The sequence below is a fragment of the Condylura cristata genome, unplaced genomic scaffold (genome assembly GCF_000260355.1).
Source record: "Condylura cristata isolate star-nosed mole 26May11 unplaced genomic scaffold, ConCri1.0 scaffold00004, whole genome shotgun sequence".
NCBI lineage: Eukaryota > Metazoa > Chordata > Mammalia > Eulipotyphla > Talpidae > Condylura > Condylura cristata.
In genome coordinates, this window is record NW_004567105.1 from 57,034,493 (window position 1) to 57,060,715 (window position 26,223).

The 26,223-nt window shown below is 40.1% G+C and overlaps 1 protein-coding gene across 5 annotated transcripts in view; it reads left to right on the plus strand.

Annotated features, from left to right (window-relative positions):
• ERC2 (ELKS/RAB6-interacting/CAST family member 2) overlaps window positions 1-26,223 on the plus strand; it is a 782,253-nt gene that overhangs the window by 589,585 nt on the left and 166,445 nt on the right. For all 5 annotated transcript variants that reach the window (XR_001145038.1, XR_001145039.1, XR_001145040.1 and 2 more), the window contains one exon: window positions 17,537-17,671. Coding sequence is in view for 2 of the 5 variants with exons in the window: in XM_012720433.1 (XP_012575887.1) it covers window positions 17,537-17,671 (135 nt within the window). In the remaining 3 variants the exon portion in view is untranslated. The remainder of the gene's footprint in view (window positions 1-17,536; window positions 17,672-26,223) is intronic.

A 26,223-nucleotide genomic window follows, 5' to 3' on the forward strand; every position in this document is an offset into this window, starting at 1 on the left:
GAGGGTGAGTTTGGCCTGACCTAGTGACTGAACTATCTGATGTACAAGACAATAGGAAACCACTGTGTTCTTAATAGAGAGTGTGATGATATCAAACTATCAACAGGAAGCAAGCTTGCAACTGGCATTTTTGATGAATGATAAATGGCTTCTGAGCTTAAATTGCTGGGTCATTTCTACTTGTGAGAGCTTGTCCTGATTTGCTACAGGTTGGGCACCTCCCAGAGCATATTCTTGTTTCCTGCATACTTAAAAGTACAGTCACTCCTCACTTAATATCCATGATAGGTTCTTGGAAACTTTGATTTTTTTAAAGATTTGTTTTTTTATGCATTCAGAACTGGGATACAAGCCAGAGGTGAAAGGGCAGTGAGAGGATTCACCAGAGACAGAGTGGGGAGTAGAATAGGCAGATCGATGGAAGTACACTGCTGAGGAGAGCAGCCGGCGGGTCAGGAAAAGTCTGCCACGCCATGTGGGTCACCTCTGGGCCAGGCGGGTATCGAACTCATGCTGAAGTGGCTTTAGCTTCTTAGTACTGTGCTTTAACCCATTGTGCCACCAGAGAGGGCCCAGCAACTTTGATTTTTAAGCCAAATATAAAGAAACCAACTTTACCATAAGCTAATTGATAGAAACAAAAGTTAAGTTCCTATTTCATATGCCTGGACACAGAAATATCACCAAAGTTCTAAATAACCCCCCCCATCAATACTTCTAATATGTAATAATCATTTTGTATTTATCCATTCATTTTTCCAACTTGTTTACCCCAATTCAAGGTCAGAGGTGGCTGGAGCCTATGGGACAGCTCAGGGTCCAAGACAAGAACCTCCCCTGGAAAGGATGGTCTCCCATCATGTGTACACACATACATACAACACACTCAATTACACACGCTCACACTCACTCAGCCTGGGAGAGTTCAGGCACACCAGTCTGCCTTAAGATGCATGTCTTTGGGGTAGGGGAGAAAATTGGAGTGCCAGGATAAAACCTACACAGACTTTTGGAGAATGTACAAACTCCACCAGTAGTGGCCACAGTGGGAAACTGATTTTTTTAGTTTCTCATCAACATTATAATGAAACAACTCTGAAAGAAAAACATTTTTTTCTAGGACTTGCTTTGATTAGTCAGTAATGATTTGGGTCTTTCATGAATGCACCCCACTCCTACCATACACAAGAGAAATTAGCTGCTTCCTTCAGTTATAGAATCTCTGAAACGTGAAAATTTGAAGTCTTTACTTTGTAGCACAGATTTCAGATCATGTTCTATAAAGCTTCAGCACCTGAGAAATTCTTGAGCCATTAACCTTTAATTTTTTAGAAATAAAGACCTTATTTTGCCACCAGTTTCCAGTGCACATCTGTTTCTAAATAAGCATTATGGCGCATTATTCTTCCTTTCATGGGTTATTTTACAAAATTGGAGCAAGAACGAGAAAGAGGGAATCAGAAAGCGCGAGAGAGAGTAGTCTACCATTTGATTTTGGGTGCTGTTATTTGTTTCTCTGACTATGACCTGGCCTGTAATGTCCTCAGGCACATGCTGTTTCTGAGCCATAATTATGCTTTTTAACCCACTCCTTTATGTCTGGGACCTTAATGTCCAAGCTCCTATATAATTACCAAGTTCAGTGTGTGGGAATGAGACAAATATTTTTTGCATGACTTTAGCCTATACATTACTGCAATGCCATATTATTCCAAGATATTTCCTGAACTTGGAGCCATGTTATTAACTCTCTCAACTTGAAAAGACCCAGCAAAGACATACTCCCAATCTTTGGCCCTTGATGTGAAGCTCAGATGGATAGTGACTTGATCCAGCTGAGGGCCCTGGGGCTTTTGGGGGAGGAATTTGAATTTGGCACTGATGCATTGATTCAGAGCCTGACAGGGATTTGCAAACCTTTCCTTTTCCATCCAGTTGTTTTGCACAACCATGCCTCTTTGCAGTTGTGAAGTTCATGAATTCTTTAGTATTTGAAAGGGGGCAGGTTTGTTAATTGCTTCTCTAAAGGAAGTTACTGTATTGATTGGCTAAACTAGTGAGGGAATGGTGATGGTGATGGTTAAAAGAGTAATCAACATTTTAAAGGACCAGGCTGACAGAAGAACAGTGACCAAGAAGGCAGGGCTCCACTTAATCTAAACTGCTGAAGTTCAAATATAAGACAACAGGAGTTTAAGGGTCCCAAATCTAACTCAGGATTCTCTTCCCCTGAACTGAAATTAATTCAACACCATTTTCTCCTTATTCATGAAGCAGTTTATATATGAGTGTTTTGATAGAGAGAGCTGTTTCACTTATTTGTTCTTGTGTTTTCTCCTTCCATTTCTTGAATACTCAAATTATTTAGAAAGGAATAAAAGAGAAAAATTAACTTCCTGAAATCAAAATACCCACAATAACTGCCATTATTTTATCTCATTTTTCTGGACCTTTCCACACATGTATCTCTATACACACATACCTATATAAACCCCCAATATGTTAACATGGAGATATTTATGCATTATATAATATGAATGTGTTTAACTGTTTTTCTTTCCATTCAACTATTTGTTGTGATACTTTTTCCTGTAGATGAGTATAAATATACATCACTCTAAAATAATTTGTCATATTTCTATTATATGAATAAGGGATATTCAATGATTTACTAAAGCAAAATCCTGATATAGGACATTTTCTATTCCTCACTGTTACTATGATCAGTATCCCAGTAGGAGCATCTGGGACCAGCATCCCATCCATTTATATTCACCCCTATGTTTCTGTCCAACTTTCTTTTCAGAAAGAGATGTTTAGACACCAGGAACTGCATATTATGAATTTTAGAGCACTTGAAAGATTGTTCTAAAATATTTTACAGCAGTTTACAATCCTGCAAACAGTGAGTGAAAGTGCCTAACAATACAGGGAAAGGAAATTAATGTTCCATTTTCTAAGGCTTCTCTGAATTTTACCCACATCCAGATCTTTGCCTTAGAATTCCTAAGAGATAAATGCATTTACAAAGTACTTTCAGTTTGATATCAACCCAATCCAGATTCCAGGACAAGTTATTCAACTGAAGGTTTATAAAATAAAATCAACAGTCTCTAAGTTTCTTTATTTGTTGATGGGGATTAGATTATGCTAAACTCACTTTGTTTTTGATAAGGTTAATGTAATGTAAAGGCAGCTAAGGGGAATGGCATATTCACAAGGTAGAGAGATTTCAGCTAGACATTTGACACAGTTCCATACATTTTTTTTTTTAACCCAGGGAAATAAGGACTAAATTATTTTCCAGTTAGGTAGATATAGTTGATTGAATAATCTGATTTTGGACCAAATAGTTAAGGAATCATCTCTACAGGAACATTATCAGTGGGACAAGATTCTAGCCTTTCCATGTACATGATCTAATTATATATAGCCTTTGAAAATACACATTTTGAATGTGAGATGCCTCAAACTAAGAAGGTCGGTTGAAACAATGGAAGACAGAATTAAAATAGAGAAATATCACAACAGAGTGAATCAGTAGACCCAGCTTTAATAAGCAAATATTCATAGAGGAAAATAATGTTATACTTAGAATTAAAATTTTGGCTGTGGTGTGTGTGTGTGTGTGTAGCAATGGTAGGAAACTGGCAACTACTATATGTTTAATCAATTACAAATTCAGGTACAAGTCGTCATTTCACAGTACATGCTAACAAATCAATGCAAAGTAAGAGCATATTCATTAATTTTAAAAGTGTTCAATACAAGTAAGGATATATGTGAAGACAGAATCACATTCTTTTCAGGGAATTACTCTCCATGAAAAGCCTTGACATATAGTCTGTCTGTGTACATTTCCTTTTCCCCATAGTCTGCTCTTACTTTATTTTTCTTCCTACCTTTCTGAAGTTCTTTTCTTCCTGAAAGTGGCTCTCACTAATTTTCTTTAAAAATACAATTCCTATAATCAATAAGGAAAGAAAAGAAATCACAATAGGCATCACAGAAATACAAAGAATCATTAGAGACTCTTGTGAACATTCTCTGCAAACAAATTGAAAAACCTAAAAGACATGAAAAATCCTTAGAAGTATATATGACCTTCCAAGACCATATCAGGAAGAAGTAATAATAAAAAGAACCCTGAATAGACTAATAACGAAACAGGAATTGAAACAGTAACCAAAAGTCTTCCCAAAAGCAAAATCCCAGAATCAAGTGGTTTTGCAAGTGAGGGCTACCAAACCTTCAAAAATAAACTAATGCCTATCCTTCTCAAACTTTTCCAAAAATTAAAGGTGTGGTAATATTTTCAAACACATCTAATGTGGATTACAGTACTCTGATACCCAAAGCAGACATTGTAAAGCAGTTCTAGCAAAAAAGATAACAGAGGTATTACATGCTCAGATTTTATAATATATCACAAAACTTTAATAGTCAAAAAATGTGGTATTAAAATAAAATACCAAATATAATGCACAAATCAATAAATGAAACTGAGAACTCAAAAATGAACCTATGCATTAGAGGGCAGTTAATTTATGACAAAAAATCTAAGGTCATACAACATAGAAAGAATATGTTCAACAAATGGTAATGGCAAAGGTATTAAAAAAATGAAATGAGACTACTAATTCACACAATATGCTAAAGTTCAAAATGAATCAAAGACTTGGATATGAGGCTTTAAACCAGAAATGCAAAGAAGAAAACAGTTAAAATTCTTATGGCATTGACTTCAGTGATATATCAGGGGATTCAACAGTAAAAGCAAGGGAAGCAAAAGCAAAAATTAACCAGTGGGACTACATCAAATTAAAGGAGATCATTAAAATAAAGAGATTTCACTTAATCAAAAATACTTGCATATTATACATCCAATAAGGAAGGGGCTAATATCCAAGATCTAGAGAGAACTCATACAACTCAACAATAAGAACATAAAGATGTAGATGATCTAAACAAACATTTTTCTGAAGAAGGCATGCATATTACTAGCAGGCACATGAAAAGAAACTAATCATCAGCGATCAGGAAAATGCAAAATTACAATGAGATATCACCACACACTTTAGAAAATGGCCTATAACAAAAAGATCAAAAACAGTAAATGAGGGTGAGAGTGTGGAGAAAAGGGAAGCCTTTTACACTGTTACTGGGACTGTAGAGTTGTTCAGCCGCTATGGTACAGTATGGATAGCCTCCAAACCTAAAAATAAAGGTAGCATATGGTCCAACAATGCCCCATCCCTATGTATCTACCCGAAGAATACTGAAACATTGATTTGAAGGGATATATGCATCTCTGTGTTCATTGTAGTACTGTTTACAAACGAAACAACCCAGCAATAGATAAATAGGTAATGAAGAAGTGTATTTCTCACACATGCACACATAGGAATACTTACCTATAAAAATGCTGAAATCTTGCCATTTGGGATGAAAGGGGATTTTCTGAGTGAAATAAGTTAGATGGACACATGCGACTCAAAAAGAGAAAGAGAAATATTGGGTGATATCACTAATGAACAGAATAGAATAGAATAGGACAGGACAGGATAGATGAAAGAAAGAGAGAGAGAGAATATAAGGAAATTGGTTTTAGTTCAGGTAAGTTCAGAGTATCCCATATAAAACTAGTGAGAGGCCCTCCCTGGTGGCATAGCAGGTTAAAATACAGCACTAAGAAGCTAAATCCACCTCAGCATGAGTTCGATCTCCACCCCAGGGGTGATCCACATGGTAAGGCAGACATCTCCTGACCCGCCCACTGCTCCCCTCAGATGCTCATCCATTCGTGTGTTCTGCTCCTCAATCTGTCTCTAGTGAATCCTCTCACTGCCCCTGTACCTCTGGCCTGTACCCCAGTTCTGGATGCATAAATCTTTAAAAAAAAACTAGTGAGGGTCTGAAATCCAAGGAATGGACAAAACCAAACCATAGTAGACCCTACTCAGACTGTAGAACTGAGTTACCAGGGGAGGATGGTCAGCAAAGGAGAGGGAATCCCCAGTGACTGTGGATGGAAGATAATGGTTATTTTGATGGTGGACATGCTGTGATCCACATTTGAAGAGATAGGAACCCATCCCCCCTAACATATATGGCATAAACTGGTGTTACTTCATTAAAAATATTCTTGTTAAAAATAAATAAATATGAGGTAGTTCTGTGCTATCACAACAGTAGATTGTGAAGTCATATTGGACATTTTATTTTTTAAAGAACATATGTGTATGTCTGTGCTTGCATTATGCATAAAACTTTTTAGGAAAGACTGGCCAAACCTGTGACAGTGGGTGTAGATAGGGGTAGGGAGAATATCACTTTTCTTTTTATAAAATCTTAGACTATTGAGTTCTTCATAAATAATGTCTATGCTGTGTATAATTAAAACTTATAGATGTCATGAAAAAGTTATAAAGTCAAATAAATAGTTGTGTTAGAGAACTATCTCAAACATATCTCAAAGAAAATGGAAACCTCAACCTATCTCTTAGCATTAAGACTAGAATGATGAGGTGTTTGATGCAGTTCAGATCACAGAAATGGAAAGTGATACCATAGTACTTTGGAATGCAAAACAAAAGACATCAGGTGGACCCATGACGTTCTTGTTCATGGTCCCTGTGGTCTTGTCTACATTGACAAACCAAATGGGAAGGCACCCAGGGGCAGGGAGGGCCTGGGGGAAGAAGTACAGTGTTCTGGGCTTCTGGGTTTAGAAATGACTAACCTTCAAATTACTGGTGTGACGCTCTTATTCTATTATGTGAACTTGGATTTATGGCTGGTACTAACAATGCATGAACCTGGAACATTCTAGCCAGTCCTCTTTTGTAGGACTGAGATTTGAGATAGCTCCCGAAGCCCTCGGAGATCACGCTGCCTTCCTGTTTACCCACCCTTTTTTAATGTCTTACTCTGTGAAGAACCATTATTTGCTTTATTAACTGTCTGTTTGGATTCAAGTTTAAATGCATTTTGATAGTTTGTACTTAAGCTTTTTCTACGGAAGGATCATAGACAATCAGACTTCTGGATTCGACTCTAGACAGGTGATTATGAGAAACTGTTTTTAAATGTATCCAGTTGATAAATTTAATCTGATGCACTGAGTGTGGGGGTGGAGGGGAGGAAGGGGCAGAATGGCACGATCCAACCCCACTGGCATTTCATCCCTCTGGAAATCGAATTTCTATTACATCTCACCCGCAAATTCACTTTCCTCTTCCTTAGTGTTAAGTTTTCCAAAAGAAAGAGGAGGGAGTTATAGATGGATTTTTCTTTTTATGTGCTGGGGGTGGGTATCAGCTCAAAGAAGTATGTGAGGGGACCTGGGAATGATATTTCTGTCATGTTTGTGTCTGGAGGGGCCCATGCAGACCTTTTATTAAGAGTGGAATATGTGACTCAGACTCTCCTTCCACGTAGAACTAAATTGGTTCTAGTTCGGGCAAGTTCAGAGTATCCCATATAAAGCTAGTGAGGGTCTGAAATCCAAACAGAAGGAAGACAGCTCAGAGAGCAAGTCAATGAGACGATAAATGCCGGAGGGAATGTTTCATAGTTTTGGTATTTGGGACACTCCACTGCCATTTCTCTCTTCCCATTTGTTTTTTAACTGATTGGAAAACTACTAATAAATGTGTTTACATTTTCTCCCGTTGTTTTACCCAAGTGTGAGCGCAGCTGGGAGAGGAGTTTGTTCTCCGGCCAAGCCCTGGCCGTCTCTCTCTCTGTCCTCTCGCTCTCCTGCTGCTAGGCCTGTTCTTGTCTCACCACCACTCTCTTGGGTTCTGTTTGTGTTCAGCACTGGCCAGCAGCCCCACCACATGTTCTGTGTTGCTCACACCCTTCCTCTTCCCCCCCTTTGTTGTCATTTGTTTTGTTCTGAAGGGAGTGAGGTGTGAGGTGCTCTCTGGTTTATGGGTGTCTGCCCTTCCACTGAGCTTCAGAGCTGGGGGCAGGCCCACGTTTCATTTGGTCCCATTTCTGCACTGAAGGCAAAAACCTCTGTTGGGGAACATCCTTTTGTCCTCTGACTGTTCTTTGGGGTACATTCTTTTTCTCAGGGCTCTCCAAAGTTCTAGGCACTGGAGTCTGCAACCTGATTTAATTTAAATGCTGGGTTCTTTCCTTCTACTGATGGTGACTCAAGCATCTGTGTTTTTGAGAATGACCTTTAATTAGTTTTGTGTGTCTGTGGCATCGTTTCTATACATTGTTCTGTTTGACACGCTTAGAATTTATTCAAACATATCGAGCTATTGAACAGTTTCCTTAGTCTCTGTGAATCATCTTGCATACCTCCTCCAGGTGTGTGGGCTTCTCCACCATAGAGACCCTTTCTGTCCCTCAGATGCTGCTGGATCACTCTGCCCACTCAAGTCTTCCTTGGGATAGCATTTCACGCCATTTCCTTTTAGTATCTCAGTCAATCTGTTAGGGCATATTCTGAGCATTTATTTTCATTCTTTAGTTGGGAAGATGATTTTCTGGCTCTACCCAACCAGCGATGATAAATATTTATCAAATAGATGAATCAAATGAAGATCTTTACCTCCCCTATCAGCACAGTTTTTAGAATCTGAAATTCAGTGCCTTCTGAAAATCCTTTTTTTATTCCTGCCTTTATTTTCTTCTTCTTATCTTCTTATCTCTTCTTCCCTTTCTTCCCTTTCTTCTTCCTCCATCTCTTCTCCCTTTCTTATTCCTTCCCTTCCTTGCTTCCTTTTCAGTCTCCCAACTTTTCTCTTTTCCTTTTTTTCTTCCCTTCCTTGTCTCTTTCTTTTCAATTACAAAATTGGAATTTGATTTTGAAGCTCACTTTCTAAAGAAACACATAATGGACTTGCCAGAATGTGTCCATGTCCTTAGTTTGTTAGGAGAGTCTGAAGTTTTTTTCAGAGACCCTCTATTGACTCTCTGAGTTAAAACAGTTTAGATTCCACATAAAATATGCGTTGTTTACCCAAGCTCCTCATACTCTGCATACTGTTACAGTCCTTGAAGAGCTTGTCAGTGACAAGTAAGATAAATGAATGAAGAGGGCTTTACAAGTGTTTAAAAGCTAAGTATAGCTTGTGCTGCCCACTACTTAATTAAACAGACCTGCGCTTAACTAAGTAACTCGGGGGGGGGGGGAACTTCTAGGGCCTTCCCACCCCCAGACTTCACCATTCCCACCAGTGTTCAGGATGTTAGAAATTCCTTGGTTGTCTGCAATCGCTAATGTTTTCGGTTAGAAACCTTCTTATTGGTTGAAGTGTTACAAGTTAGCATGAATTGTGGATAATGACTTTTGAACTTATATTTGGGTTGGTCAGAAGTATGGATTCTTTGGGGACTTGAGCAAGATTTTCTATGTCTGAGTTCATACTTTTTACTGAAAACTTTTAAATTACAAATGAGCTGTGTCTCTTCTCAACTGTGATGGGGGTCATTGTCTGAGATGCAGAGTCCATTTTCAGATTCATCTTATTATGATTAGTTTTTACTGAAGGAGCCAGACCCTGTGGCCCCAAAAAGTAGAGAATGGTGGGGAGGTTACAGGAGGGTCCATAATTATAGACCCAAATGTACCACTGGTATCATATTGGTAAATTTATTAGTTTTTCTGAGTATCACTTTCTTCATCTGTAAAGTGGGAATAGTAGCTGCTCCCAGGGCTGATATTCAAGTCACATGCCTTCTAGCTGCTCCTGCTGCTTATGCTTTCTGCCTCTATTGTAGCAGCTTTTAAAGTTTTTGAATCTGGTGCCATCTGCAGCCTGTATTACAGACTTTGTATAACAGATTATGATAATGGTCACAAAGCGCAGTGGTGGACAACAGGTAGAAACAGGTAGGTATTGGATGTTTGACATTTACTAATGGTTCCATCTCATAATCCCCATCCTTTTCTGCCACCATTAAGGCTCCCGATCACCACATTATCAACAGAACACATAGAAGTATTTCTCTGTAAATAATTCTCACCATTGGGCTGCATTGCCTGGTAGCAGAAGAGAAGTGATGATGCTCCTGGAGACATCATTGTCCAAGCACCTTCAGAATCCCTCACATCCCAAATGTGGAGCAGGAAGTCATTTATCAGAATAATTTCCCTCCTCTGATTTTAGAAGAAATAATTAAGTAGAACATATATGGAATAAGGAATAAGACCAGTAAACCAATGTATACCCATGTGGTGTCTGGCTCATGCTAAAGACATTTTCCCCTCCCTTGCCCATTTTATGGGTAGAGGAATGGAGAATCATGGAAAGGTCATTCAGTCTGGGTGAGTATTTGGCAGAAATGGAATTTGCACCAGGCCTGTATCCCTTGCCCAGGAAGGTGAGAGCTCTGTCTCCTTAGGTGATGAGGGGATGACCTGGGAGTCATGAGGATGTCCCTCGTGTATGCAAGTTAGACACGGACCTGTTAATCACTCAACAAAGATTTTAGCAGGGACTCTCATGAAAAGTGGACTCAGAGACAAGTATTTGGTGTAGGTAGTTTATTTGGGAGGTGATCCTAAGAAACAGGGTGAGAAAATGGAGCAGTGATCCAGGGCAGGTAAGGCCAGTAAGGTGCTGGAACGGGCATTTTCCTGCAGTGGTTAACCAGGACTCACCCTGCTGAGAACTACTGAAGGGTCCTGGAACACACCATAGTGTTTTCCCACTAAAGTACACATCTCTGGTCCTCTATCACCTCCCTCCTTCGTAGAGTGGGCTTCTTCTAAAGACATGAGCTCTCCAACACTCTTGATTTGCCTTGTTCCCTGATCAAATTTGCACTTGTGGCCAGAGGAAGGCCCAGCAGAGAGAAGTGTAGAGTCTTATTGTGGGAAAACAGCAACACATCCAGGACTGTCCACTCCAGCTGCAAATGACCTCCAGTGTGGACCAAGAGAATAAGGAGGGGCACTTATATTCTTCATAACAATTAAAAATAAAATAAAATTAGAGTACTTAATGAGTAGGTATAAAAATAGAAGCCAAACCTTCCATGATGACCTACTAATTTTCTGTCTATAAATAAGGAGCAAGGGAGGAGCCTTCAGCAAACTTGGGAGGGAGTCTCATCAATGTTCTGTTTGGTTGCAGATGGATCACAGGAGGGATTGATCAGCTGGATAGGTAAGGGGAGATCAGACGAGTTTTTAAGGCAAGACTGATGGATTGTGGATTGTGTAGCAGTGGATTGTGTAGATACTTGCAAATACACAGATGTCCAGAAATTGGCCCATTTTCCCAGAGATGTCACAGTTTGATATGTGAGCATATGACAAGGGCTCTGTCTTCAATTCCTTCCAGGGTGTCCCATGTTGATGAGTACTGAGAAATAAAATAGTGAATTACTTCCCCAACTTGGTTCCTGATCTCCCCACATCCAGTAAAAAATGAAGGACCCGACATGCACACACATACCCTAACATTTTGCATTCAGTTTCCCTTATTCACCTGTTTTCTTCTGAAGGAGATTAGAGGGTAAGTTTTTAATGGAATACCTCTGGCTCACTCTTCCTCATAACCAAATCCAAGCCAACTTCCAAATCTCACTTGAAGGGACACCTTATCTATTGAAAATTTTTAGTGCTTCTGCCTTCAGTTAGAGGGGATTTCTCCTATTTCCAGACATTTGTGTAAACCAAGCCCCCCTCTTCACCCATTTTCCTTCCCATATTGTGTTATAATCTTTCCTCTAATTCCTCACATCTTATTGTTCGTTGCCTTGTCCTCTGTATCTGGCCTGGGACTTTACTCTTCCTTTCACTATTGTACAACTTGGCATCAGAATCTGGGTAGGTGTCTTGTCCTTCAACTCCCTAGCTGAGTAATCTTGGGCTTAGTTTTCTCAAATGAAAAAGAGAGCTTAGAAGACTAGCTTTTGTTACCTCAACAGCAAGGATTCAATGAGAATATTCTGGCCAAATACTTAGCTTGGCACATACATATCATAGGCCTTATGGTTATCGAAGATTGGTGAGTAATGGATGGATTTCTGCGTTGTGTCCACAGTAAAAGCTTTTCCATCACTGAGTCTTACTTATTCCTGTGAGGTTCTTCAACATAGCATAATGCTATAGGTAGCTTCTTCATCCTCCAGTTTCATATTTCTCCTCCAAGAGTGACCCCAACATGGGAATCAAGAGTGACCCCAACATGGGAATCCAGACCATACTGGATCATGATTTGTTGCTTGTGGATCTCATAAATGTCCAGGAAATCCCTCTCCTCACTATTCAATTGTCATCTGATTTCTCCATTTTTTACTTGAAAACATGAATCATTGAACTTTCTCTGATTTGGCAGAAACAAAACCAGTAGAAAAGTACTGGACTATTTTGGATTTCCTTGGCAGGAAAGAGGAAGAAAAAGAAAACCCGATAGAAGAAAGTGTAATTGCTATTGTATAGTATTATCTCCATATCCCATAGCAACAAATCTTATTATACTTTTTCTTATTTAAACCATATTCATGAAAGTTTTATTGTTAACTTGATCCAGATGACTGATCAAAGCATAGTTCGTTATTGCTACCTTGCTAAAATATTTTTAAAGGCAGTTTTAATATTACACTTTTATAGCTACATATTGCCATTAAGCTATTGAGTCTATTACTAGTCAATCAAGGATTTTCATTTTGTTTCAAGAGCTCCATGGATAAACTCTTCAGAAATGTCAAGAGAGAAGGAATATATGGCACCATTTCACAGATGGTGTTCATCAGAAATTTTAGTTAATGGATAAAAGTTTCAGTTTTCCACAGTTGACTTTTGATGCTAACAATGTGTTATAAAGGTCCCTGCTCCTCCAAAGGTTAGAGGGTAGTAAGGAAATGAACCCCACGACACCCTTATACCCTTTATTCTTAATGAGGTCAGTAACTGGAGGCAGAAAGTATTTCACTGGGTATATTTTACTAAAGAATGAAAAAAATTTTAAAGACCAGTTTCACTTTTCTAATAGCTACAAAGTGTACATCAATCCTGTTTTCCTGCTCCCAACTACAAGGCCAAAAACTTTTACAGAAAAAGGTACAGACTTAACTGGCTCATCACACATGTTAATTGCATATTTTTTCCTTTCATCTGTTTCAAAATTTCTCATTTATGAATTCACACATTTATTTGACACACATTTACTGACTACCTATACACCAGACTGGACCCGTCCCTCAAGAGAAGTGTCAGGCCAAGTTTTGAATACAAGGGTCATTCAGACATAGTTCTTTCTTTGAGAATTTCAACATGGTGGTAGAGAAAGGCAAGAAGGTACAAGATAATTTGCACTTATTGAGGCAGGTGCCGTTAATGTGAGGGGGATTCAGAGAAGGTACAGGATTCTGGGGTAGGCAGTGAAAGAGCATTTAATTCCTTCTGAGCCTGTCTCTGGGGAAGCATTTCAGGAGGTGACTGGTGTTGAAGCTAAGAGCACAAGAACAGAATGTGCGTAGCTCAGGTTAGGGTGTTGAGGGGAAGGGCATGACAGAAACAGAGAACCAGGATGGAGGTGCTGAGAGGTGAGACTGTCTGGTGAACATCAGTTACCTTGCAAGAGCCTGGCAAGCTTCAGAGAAGGAGCTGGGGCTGTTTTCTTGAGGGTGGAGTGCCTCTGAGGAACTTGAAGTCAGTGAGCACCAGGGATCGCCTATCAATCTGGCTGTGGATTAGGTTGAGTAGGAGGCAACAATCCAGCAGGAGAGCTCTTAGGAGACTATTGCCCAGGAGAAATAAGGTGGTGCCTGGAAGAAAGAGGAAGCAGAAAATGGAATCTGATTAGATTTGTCTCAGCAGCCATGACATAATATACTAAAAGGAATATAACCCAGCAAAAGGCGAAAGTGTCAGGTCAGCAGTTTGGTAGACACTGAAAAGGAAATAAAATGGGCTTCAGTGAATTGCTAAATGAGTCCATGAGGTCCCAAGTGCAGTGCCTTGGAAAGCTATCCCTGTCCAACTCTATATTAGTTTTCCTGGGATTTCAGTTACTACGGTGCAGATTTGTTGTTTAAGGCTTTGTGGTGGGTACCTCGTGTATCTGATGGCTGTGGGGATATGAACCATTACACATGGAATCAACTGGTAAATGTGTCTGGGGTTATTTGAACAAATAGTATCCTTGTTCCAATCCTTATTGCAATTTTCTGCAGTTTTTTTTCCATGGACCTTCAGGGAGTGTTATTCATAGCTTATCCTATCCTTCCAGACCATTCCTGGTGGGTTAGGAAACTATAACCAGGTCGGATGAGGTTAGGTAATGTCAAATTAATGTCAAATTAAAAAATATATATATTTTTAATTTGACATTTTTAATTAGACAATTAAATGAGCTGTATTGGTCAAACGCTTCATAGAAGAAAAAACAAGTAACCAGTCTGTGAGAAATCGGTCACAATTTAGGGGATACATTACAAGCAAGATAAATAAAAATGGTCTAGAGTATCAGGCCAAACTCTCTTTTTCATCTCCACTTCACACTCTTCTCTTTCAGCCCAGACTAATCAAAAGAAGCCTCTTCCGCTCACAATTGCTCTGTGTACATTTCCCCCAGATCTGGTATTCACATGAACAACGTGGTTTATTTATATTTCAGCACCAAATTGGAAAGATGACATCATTCATTTACAGTCTTTATCCCATGACATGCCTACTCTCCAACACCTCATTTCAGCAGACACATTTAGGACTGCATATAGCATCTTGTTTAGCTTGTACATTCTTTTATGGGATACAGTTCAAAGGTAGGGAACTTTAGGCTTGTCGCTGGTAAGAAAATAATCTCATAAAATCACAGGAGCTTCCCCAGAGGATAAGGACATTATGATGTTTACAATAGCAGAGTTATTATTTGTTCATTTAGTCTCCATCGTTCATTCTTGGGCAAGTCCCTTCCTTCTTGACCACAGCAGATCTTACAGCTCCCTTCAGGCTCTCAGAATTCTATTAGAAGAAACAATTCCAGATTTATTAGTTCATGAGTTCAAAAGTACAGGCTCCTGACAATACTGGAATTTTAGGTGTGAATGCTGAAATTCAGAATATCGTGCACAAGGGCGACTTAATAAGGAGAATCTCAGTACTTGGTTGGCAGCAGCATCGAGGACCTGCTCTTTCTCACAAGATGACTCGTCCATTGGGCCTTTGACACTTTAAGTGAACTAGTGAGAGATGGAAATGCTATCAGCTGCCAAAGGTTTTCTGAGATTTTTTATTTAATTTTTAGGTGGATCTTTCCCTCTCTTTTTATTGCTTTTATTTATATACATGCTTTTTTTTTTTTTTTTTTACAACCACCCTGGGACCTTCCAAATATTGGACACATTTTAAAAAACAGAGGGGGTAAATCAGGAAACATCCTCTAGCAGGCAGAATTAGGGTGTAAGGTGTTTCCAAAACTTAACAAAACCAAAGTTATTTATGGGAAAGCTATTTCTACCTGTTTAGCTATTTTCCGTCTCTTTTTACCGCATGGCAAAGGGAAAACTCTGGAGATTGAGAATTAGAAAATCCAAAAAATCTCCTTGTTCTCTGTCAGGAAAAAAGTCTCTGAGGGCCAAAACCTATGTCTTAATTTCTAACTAGAAATGAGAGCAGAAACCTTCCTTCCAGGAAGGTTTTGAAGATCAGGTGGGTTGTATGTGAAGCAGAGTACAAAAATAGACCATCTTAGGCCCAGAGTCTCGTGTGTAATCAGAACTTCTTTATGTCACATAATAAAATTCCAGTGGTTGGAAGCTCTGACAACCAGGGTCTAGCTCTCAAGTGCTGATGTCTCAGTGTCATCTTCAGGCCCAGTGGGATTATTATGGCAACTGCCGAGACATCCTCAACTCTCAGTGACCTTCTCTGGATGAAAGCAAACATGGAGTTGGCCTCTGGGATGGCAGCATCCTCAAAAGCATGGCCCCCTTTCTTTCAGTCACTCACTGCAGGAACATGCATAGTGTCTTGCATCTCCTAGGCCCTGTGCTAGGCACACTGGAGAGGCCAGTGCCAGGCAGGCAGATAAACCTTTGCTTCTGAGCCATGGTCAATAGGAGGCACACACCACCTGGCCTCAAGGATGGTATCGGGGAAAGTCTCCTGGAGGAAGAAAGCGTGAGTTAGCCAGGTAGAGAAGCTAAAGGGAAGGGAAGGGACCTAGAAGAGGTATCATGGGCCAAGAAAGCAGCATGAATTAAGAGGTTTCTTATAGTAAATAACAACAGTAATAGTAATAACATCATTTGACTATTGCTGTGAGCTCATCATGTACCAGCTCCTGCACTGACACTTGAAGCCCATCCTATTACTTGCCCCTCTAGTGACCCTAAGATGGGTCATTTTAGAGATGAGAAAACGGTGGCTTAGAAATAGTTAACTCTGAAAAGGCCACTGCCCAGCAAAGACATAAAGCAGGATTTGACGACCTCATCTCCAAACCCACACTTGTAGTCTTTACATTTCCTGCACTTCTGGGCTGTACATGTTTTGTTGGTGTTGTTTTCTGTATTTTTGTTTTTTTTTAAACCTTCTTCCGTGGTCTTTAGATTTTTTTTTTAAAGATTTATTTCTGCATACAGAACTGGGGTACAGGTCAGAGGTGCAGGGGCAGTGAGAGGCTTCACCAGAAACAGAGTGGGGAGCAGAACAGGCAGATAGATGAAATACACTGCTGAGGGGAGCAGCGGACGGGTCAGGAGAGGTCTGCCACGCCATGTGGGTCACCTTGGGGGCAGGTGGGGATCGAACTTGCACCAAAGCAGCTGCAGCCAGCTTGCAGTGCTGTGCTCTAACCCGTTGCACCACCAGGGAGGGCCCATAGATTGTTTATTTTTTAGACTCTGTGACCCTGGTAGCCAACTCCCCTCTGCTCTGGTTTTTCCCCTCATAATTATCATAAAGCATACTGTGACACCTGATTGTCTCATGTGACAAACATAGGCAGCTTTACTTTGCCAGCTTCGCTTCTTTCTTTGATTTCTCCCCAAAGAACAATATCAGCTTAAATGCCCACAAAGAGCCCTCTCTCTCAAAGTAATCCCAGCAACAAATCATCTTCGTTGTTGTTTTCGTATCTGGAGACTGTTGAGTCATTTTCTGTCTCTTGTTGTGAGACACTATTTGCAGTTAGGTGTCTCCACCCATCCTGTCCCATTCACCCTCCAGGGCTCCTTCTCTTGCTCCGGTGGCTCAGATGCCGACTGTTGGTACTTTGTGACTGAAGCTTATTCTGGATTCTGTGACCGCTTGATAACGGGGAAAAGCACCTGAGGTTATGCCCATCTTTTTTTTTTTTTCCTTTTAAGTTATAGAAGGGAAATACAGTTACATCTACAGATGTACACCTAAGAACACCATAGCTTCAAGGATATGATGAAGTCTCTCATCAAAGCTAATGGAAGGCTGATTTCTTCATTAAGTTTCAGTTTGACCAAAAATGAAAACTTCTGGATTAGGAACAAAGAAAGCCCTGTAGGTGCTATAATTATGCTTTGAGTCTCTTTGGCTGCTCTTCTAGCTCCTGATGGGATCTTCCCTGGTTTTTGTTCTGTGCAGACCCAGAACAGAATGAAGCTGATGGCAGACAACTACGATGAGGATCACCACCATTACCACCACCACCACCACCACCACCACCACCGATCTCCTGGGAGGTCGCAACATTCCAATCACAGGCCCTCTCCTGACCAGGTCAGTTTCATTGCTGCTTACCTCTAGGACCCCTTTACCCCTTGGATATTTTAAGATAAAATAAATAATCCTCAAGAAATAATAAACAGCATAAAGTGATACATTCTTTGAACTGAAACTAATAGCTTTGGTATTTATTTCCATCACTCAAGGAATCTAAATGTTTTCCTTTCTCCTTCCTCTTTAAGGTTTTGTCTGTTCTTGTTTATGTTATGCATTTTCTTTCTTCCCCTCCTTTCTTCTTTCATAGATATGTAGTCTGTTGCTGGCTCTGTATCTAATGGTGGGTTACTTTGGAATGTCTCTTTCAGAGTTTTAAGAGAAAGAACTTTGTTTCCATGAGCTTGGCAACCAGAGAAGCCTTGATTTTGCTGAGTACTTTCCTAGAAAATTCCTTAGTGATGCAAATTAACAGTAGGGTAAAACAACACAAAGAGAAATCAGTTTTGCTTGTGTTTTAGCCAGTGAAGTCAAGGGGTCTGGTTTATTTGATTTGGACCCTACCTTCTTCCTTGACTAAGTAAAGCAAGTGGAAAGGCAGATTGACAAAAACAAAAACTTCCTGCAGTTTTTACTGGTGTTTGCATTCACACCGAATGCAAGTACTGTATACAATGTTTCTTATTAAACATCTTAAAGGTAAATTTCATGAAAATTATTGAATACAAACTAGTAGACTAATAGAGTTATTATTAGCAGCATCTCTTCCTTTATTGTGCTATGAGCTTGTATGTGTATATGTGTGTATATGTGGTCCTAATATAACATAAATAAATTTCAATAGAGATGGGGCATTAATTAGGTAATGGACTAGAATCATCTGAGTAAGTGTGAATGCCTCTGATAGATTTATCTGGATATGTGATGGTGGGGGTCGTATTGGGATAATTATCTGTGTGAAGAGGAGTTTGTTTATTGGAAGAGGGTGTACTGATTATGCTCCTAAATTTTTTTTTCCAGTGCTTTTGTTTCCTTTTCTCCTTATATCTTTAGTATTCCAAAGAAGTTAAGATTCTAAGCCTTCAATGTTGTACCAGGTTCACAACTCCAGGGGGCGCCATTTATTTAGTACATAACATGTATGCACCCCCCCCTCAAAAAAAAAAAAGCTTTGCAGTGAAGTACTTCCATCTCTGAGGTCTCCTGTCCCTAGTCCAGCTTGACCTCATCCTTGTGCAGGGAGCCATTTGCCCCACACTACAGAAGGTGCTCACACAGGAATACATCTCAACTTCCAAAGTCAAGTGCAAATAGACACTAGTTCACGTTACTAGCACTTAAAAAATGATTCTCAATTTGGAAATTGGCCACGTGAAGGGAAACATTATTTTTATGTTCCTATATTGTATGTGCATGCTTTGGGGGTTAATTTGATTTGATTTATTCAATTCTCATCCCTCGCCATCAGTACCACCATCCATACTCACCTCCCTAGCATACCTGGCACCCTGCTAACTAAATCACTTTGCTTTCTTTCTTGGTTCCTACCCGTTGTTCCTTGATTTTCTCCCATAAGGAAGAGTATGATGATGTTTTACTAGTACTGGGCTACCTTGGACTTCCCCCCAGAGAGACAGGAACAAAGAAGTAGGACAGAAAAAATAATTTGGAACCAAATTGAGAGAGTGGGTCATAGAAAGAACTGCTGAGGTTACAAGTTGGTTTATTTCATCATGAAAATATGACCTGTCAGAGACAGGCCACCAGAATCAAATTTATCTGCCTTGTGAATGATAGTTCTTATGAAGCCTGGCCTCGTGCTACTTTTGCAGAGAAAAGGAGAGGTCTTGCCTATTCAGTTGACCTCTTATATCTGTCCCTTAAAACTAGAGTTTTCCATAGTACCGAAATCTTAGTGCTCTCCCCAGAAGAGCTAGAATTCCTTGAGGATGTTAACCCATATCATCAGGACCTGACACACCTGGGATCCTCTGCTGGTTACTTATTCACCAACAAATACTTGAATTCCATATAACCACTACAGTGGAAAGCATGGTGGACAAAGCAGCATCCTTGCCTTCAAGGAATTTGAAATCTAGTCCTAGGACAAAACCCAGGTCATCTGATGTCTCCTTCAATTTTTTGTTGGATTGAACATATCAATCAGAAGAAGCAGATAAAAGATAGTTACAATTTAATTAGGGCCTCATGACTTAGGAGCTTACTCTGGGGTATGGCTCACTATAAAAATGAAATACCCTTGACCAGAGGATAATTTTGTGGTTTTAAATTGGAGTCTGCAAGGGTGTAAGGATCCGTAGCTGTACCTTCTCAATTAGAGTAGGAGAAGAGTTACGTGAAGAACCTTGGTGTGCCTGAGTTGACTTCTGTGATGGTGGTGGCAACAGGCTAGGACTGGGACCTTCCATGGCGAGGTGTCACGGGTTTAAGATAATGATACCTTTCCCTGTATAATACCTGAGGCTTAAAATCACCAACCACTCATAAAATGTATGATCTAAATCTAAATCACCAGTATAATTGTCATTCATTAAAGGACTGGGAAGACTTTCTCAATTGATTGCAAACTGAATACAGAATCATATAAGCATGTATAGCACTAGTATGGAATAGCACTATGGTTTAGGAAAATAAATGTACATTCTGAATCCCTGTTAACTGAATTGTTGTAAAGGGAGCAGGTGTCTCTCTTCCTGGGATTCCTGATTCCTTTGTCATGAATCTTCTTGCAGTCACACTCCTATGACCCCGAGGGATGACAACCATGCCTTCTGGAAGGGGGGGCTGTAGAATAGTGACACTGCCTCTTGAGCTTTGTTCAGAGATCAGAACACATGACAATGAAGAAATAGTCTAAATCAGTCATTTTAATGCTTTTCCACAGAAACTCATTTTTCCTTAAGAAGTGCAATTTAAGTAGTGCCAGGTACTTACAGAATTAGATTATTTTTCCATTTCTTCCTTGTCCCTCACTCCTTTGCTATGATTTTGCTTTCTCCTTGGGAGAAACTGAATCCAAGGGTTATAAGTCTAGACTAGCATTTCCCAGAGTAACTTTTGGAACATTAGTCTCATGAGGAAAGTCTTAAAACAAAGATCATTTTGATAAAAAAATTTTGGGAAAGTGTTGCATATTATAACTCGATCTTGGAGAGTCTTGGTGCAATTAGCAGATCAAAGGATCAAAAAAAAATCACGTAAGAAAGAAAGCTCTCCAATTTTATTTAATCCAGAATTTCCCAGACTTATTTGATCACGGAATCCTTTCTCTCTCTCTCTCTCTCTAGTCACATCTGTGCTCTGAGAAACACTGTTCTCAGACTATCAGGTAAAAAATAAAGAGAGTCTACTCAGATTAAAACATGATTGATCCAGTTTCCCGCAGTGTTTTCCATCAAAAGGTGGAATTTTGAGGCAATTTCCCCCTTGTTTTGGCATAGCAGAAAATGAGACTGCTCGTTTCATTCATTTCTTAGGACACTTTTTAAAAGACTGTAATACCTGAAAGTGGATTATTCAACCAAAACTCCAATAGATCTAAACCCTAAGGGTCATTGTGGGGTCCAGAATCTAGGAAAGCAAGGGCAGTCAGAAGTGCACAGCCCCTCAGAGACTGCAAAGGCATGTGATGAGGGGAAGGGAGCATCAGAAGAGCACAAGAAGTCCACAGTGTGTGGGTCCACTGGCCTGGAGCCCTGCCTGAGGTCACCAGTAGCCCAGGATCTCAGTGACCATCACAGTGTCTAACATGCTGACAGATTCCAGTGATGCCTTGGGAATCCCTTCACAACTAGAAGTATGCATGAGGACAGACAGATTTTTCCCATTGGAGAAATAGTGAAAGCCTGAATTAGACACACACTAGTGATTTTATTTTAGTGATGCTAAGAGTGGTTTGAAAAGCTAAGTGGGAACCAAGCATCTCCTAAATGCTGCTGTATCAGTCCTCATCAGAATCATCTGTTATTTTCTTTAACTAGCATCTTTGCTTGCCTATCAATGAAGTCCAATCTTCTGCTTCCCTTTTTTCTAAATCTACTATGATTTTTATTGCCCCTAGATACATCATTGATCTCCTTCCAGGGACTTTCAGGTGTGACCTAACCCCACAGATAAGGAGAACACAGTGTCAGTGTGAGTTCCACACTCCAGCCAGTGCCAATTGTCAGGTCCTGGACAGGCAACCCTTGGGCTTTCAGAACTTGCTGCTCCATGACTGGATCTTGGCTTGAGTGTTGAGTCTTTAACAGCCTAGATTTCATTGCTTTTTTTTTTTTTCGCATTGTTAAACATTAAATTTTGCGCAATATCTTCTGCAGATGTTAAGGCATCTGCCACTCCAATTCTAACTTGTAGAGACATCAGTGGCAAAGAACTGAAACTTCGGGAGGCTAAAATCCACAGAAAATGTCATCACTTTCCAAACCCTGAATTCTCCTTTCCTCTCTCTCCTTTCTCTTCTTCTTCTTCTTCTTCTTTTTTTTTTAATGTAAATGCCCACTCATAGGAGCTGGGAAGCTCAAGGAATTTGACAACCTTGAAGATTCTCAGACCCTATTTAAATTTTATTTTTTAAATAATCTTTTAGTATAGTCACACTGCTTTCTAGTATTGTAAGTTTCAGGTGGACAGCATTATAATTTGACTTTATATACAGTGATGCTGCAATGTACGTATTACACTGTGATCTCCACCGACAGGCAAGTTTCTATCCATCACCATATCATTGACCCCTTTACCCATTTAATCCACCCCACAATCTCTTTAACCTCTGACAATACCAACCTATTTCTGTTTTAATTGTATGTTGCTTCTTTGTTGGCCTTTTTTCGTTTCACATTTTACTTACACAAATCCTACTTTAAGAGGTGGGCTACAGTCCAGGAACATGAACCACTTACTTACTGAAATGATTATGGCTAAGTTTGGTTGAGTATTACATTATATTTCACTTTCTATTATATATTGCAAAAAACAGTCACACCTGTCTAGTCCAAAGTGGGCACTTGATGAATATCTGTTGAATGAGTTGGTCCCATAGTACCTTTGGGAAATTGGAAGGTCAAATGATACTAAGGTAGAGATGAAGAAACTGGAGCTTAAACCAGTTGTCCAATATCCAGGCCACAAAGCTGAAAATCCACTGGCTGAGATGAACGCCTGAGTCTAGAAGTACATTGATGCCAACTGCCTTCAATGTCATCACAGATGTATTGAACAAATTTGCCAGACATGGTTGTATGGCTGTAGGAGTAACTTTTTCTAGTATGAAAATTGCTTTTCCCCTTTCAATTAAATTGTAGGAAATATTCTATTTTCCAAAGTTGAATTGAAGTATCATCTCATCAGTTCTCTTTCCGTTTGCCCAAACTTTCATTGTCTTTATTTCCATTCTTTGGTTTTGTGACTTTATTTCTTTCAGCCTCCCCACCCCTCACCCCCCACGTCACCTGTTCTACTTTGCTTTTCTCTGTTCTTCTCTCCCTGTGCTAATGAAACTGCAGCTTCTGGCAACTCCCCACTGCTGTAGACCCATGGGTGTGAGAGGCCCAAGCTGTAGCAACCATGCTACAAAAAGGAAGGGGAATTGCTTGAGCATACAGAGGGCCCTTGGGAGGGCATCCCCATTCCCTTGCCACTCATCCCTGAGGGCCTAAGACAGGCCACGCCTCCAAAGATGACATCTGCCCTGGCTGCCAGCCAGGCCAGACTGGCCAGCACACTGGGAGGACTTTCAGAGAGTGAGCTCCCTGGGATGGAGGGTGGGTTTCCATTTCCATCCTTAACTTTAGGATGGCTACTCTGCTAATCAAGCCCTAGAAAATTAATTACCTTCGTCCTAAATATTACCCATGCCACTTAGCAGTTTCCAGAATCTGTCTGCAAATGTAAATAGTAATCTTTGCTTCTTTCTCTGCTGCTCCTGGTTACTGTGTGGTCCCAGCTTTGTTAGCTCTCAGCTGAGATGAGTCTGTACCACCGAGTATATTCAGGGCACTGAGCATCCAATCGCATATTATGCTGAAAATTCTCATAGAATTCTGCATGGGACATGTGTCATTTTTCTATATGACATCATATAACTTGGTCACTAAAGAATCCAGATCTAGATTTAGCCTTCTTTTCAACTTAGTGGTCATGGGACAGATAGTCAGGTTATATTTTAAGATACAATGAAATGATCCTGGTGTTCGTATCTGCTACTCAGGCTGACTGTGCTCTGCTTCCAAAAGACTGCAGCACTCACTGCCTGGGTTTTAAGACTTCCAGTTCTAAAACATGACCCCATTTCTTTCCCCTTTCCTATAGGCAACAGAATCATAAGGTAGCATTAGCTAAGAAAATACAGAGTTTTTGCCCTCCCCCACTCACATCTTTGACCATGCTATCTGCACACACCTGGCTCCTTAGTACCTGCTCCTGGGACAGTTTGCCAGTGTCTTACCCAGCAGTGTCCCATCCCAGTAGGACGGGAGTTTTCAGCCATCTTATAAACACATTCTTCTCAAGGGGGTGGCCAGAGACAAGTGACAAAATTTCCAAGTTACAAATGGTTCTTGACCCCATACCTCCTTGGGAGCCCTCTCCTACCAACTTTTCTCTTCCTTCTTCCAGGGGTCTGCATTTTCTCTTTGGTCAACAGGAGGTGTGGAGTTTCCTTGCTCACTAGGCAAACGAAGCATCCATACAAACCCCTCCTGGGCCCTGTTATTTCTCAGAAAGCCAACTCAGACTCCTGGGATCATGCATTCACCCTCAGCCCCTCTCTGTGCAAGGCTGGACAGGGTTCTGTGATTGATACTTGGCTTTCCCCAACAGATTAGCCAAAGTGCAGCCCTTTGAATTCTAACAAACAGATGAGGGGTTTAACTTGCTCTGCTGCCCTCCAGAAGATGGATTCTGTATTTAGAGTTGTTATTCCTAGCTTTTGCTTAGGAAGGAAAAAAAAAGAATTTATTTTATGTTTTGAGGTTAAATGAATGTGGGATAAATGTATACACAGTGCCCTGTGTGTATATATGTATGTATCACTATATGTCAGAAGAACTGAAGACTTTTCCACATATGGAAGAATTTCTCAAGATCATGTTGAACTAGATATTTCTCTCCTTAACTTCCTCTGAGTGCATGTTGGATGTGTATTATATATACATATATGTGTCTGTATGTGTGTAAATACATTTTCATGTTTCCTATGTGTAAGAAAAATTAACTACCCACTATCAGAGCCTACTAAGTGTGGTTACAGAACAGCTGAAAAAACAGGAATTTTTAGTTTCTCCAAACAGTGACCTGATAAGAAAAGTTACATGTCTTAGACTTTTAAGACCAGTTTCTCATCCAAGCTAGATGTCTGAAGCTTTCTCAAATAAGAGAAAATAGCATGGTGGTTTTTTCCCTTGCATTATGAATCTAATTACATTGCCCATTTCTTAGAAGAAACTTCATGTGGATTTTGTCTTCATGTAGGGATGAAGCCTCCTGTTGAACTGAGGCTTAGTGGGTCATCAGAGATTTCAGCTGTTTCCTCTCCTGGGCCAGTCCCCTCAGAACAGAGTCAAAGAGAGGCTGGATCCACTTTGAAGTAAATTCTGTGAACCCCTTGCTCTTGGTTCTTTCAATTGAGATACAAGTAACATATAAAATTATGCTAGTTTTAGAATAGCACCATAGTGACCTGGTAGATGTATATATTAAGAAATGACTACCGGAATAAGTTTATGTCTATCACCGCACATAATCGCAAATCCTTTTTTCCTTGTGATGCCTTGCATCTTCTGGCACTTACTTATTTTTATTATTATTTTTTAATCATAGAAGATGCTATGTTTAAAAAGCAGCAGGCTAAAAAAAAACTACGTGAAATAGAAAGCATAGATGCTGCTTTTTTCTTTATCACTCTAAGGTTTACTAAAAATATTAAAGCTACCACACCATGAACCAGAAGGCCTGTGTTATTTCTCACCATCAGGATAAAAAGGTGGCAGTGTATTTGTTCACTTGTTTTTAACAGCAGAAACTGGAGAATGACCCTGTCTCGGTTTTCTGTGAGGCCACAGGTAAAGGAGGAAATAAGGACAAATGTCTGAACTGTTGTGGGAGATATTTAACTGCCCCTCCCCCACTTGCAGTTACATGCTCACCCAGCCATCACGGGGTGGGGTGGGGGGGTGGGGTGGGGGGACGGGCTGCCATTGGGAAGCTGCTTTTGCAGATGAGTAGGTGAGTCTGCTCTTTAGTCTGGATGTGATGTTAATTTCTTCCATGTAAGCTAGTGAGGGCATGGTGTAATCAACCCTGACAGGGAGGGGCTTCATATATGGGAAAAGACAGAGCTGCTTAATGTATTGGGACTGTCCTGTTAGGATTTTTTCCTTAAAGGAGATTTGAGCTTATTGGAGGTTTCAGTATTACTCTATCTTGGCTAACCTCCCCTCCCCCCTTTTAATTATTCCTCTAAGTTTTAAACTTTGTTTACAGTATTAGGGTTTCATTAAGAGATTTGTTGCAGTATCTTTTGAGTTGACAGGGGTTTTCAGACACAGTCTACACACCCCAGCTTGTAGATGTAACTCATCTTGGCAACACTA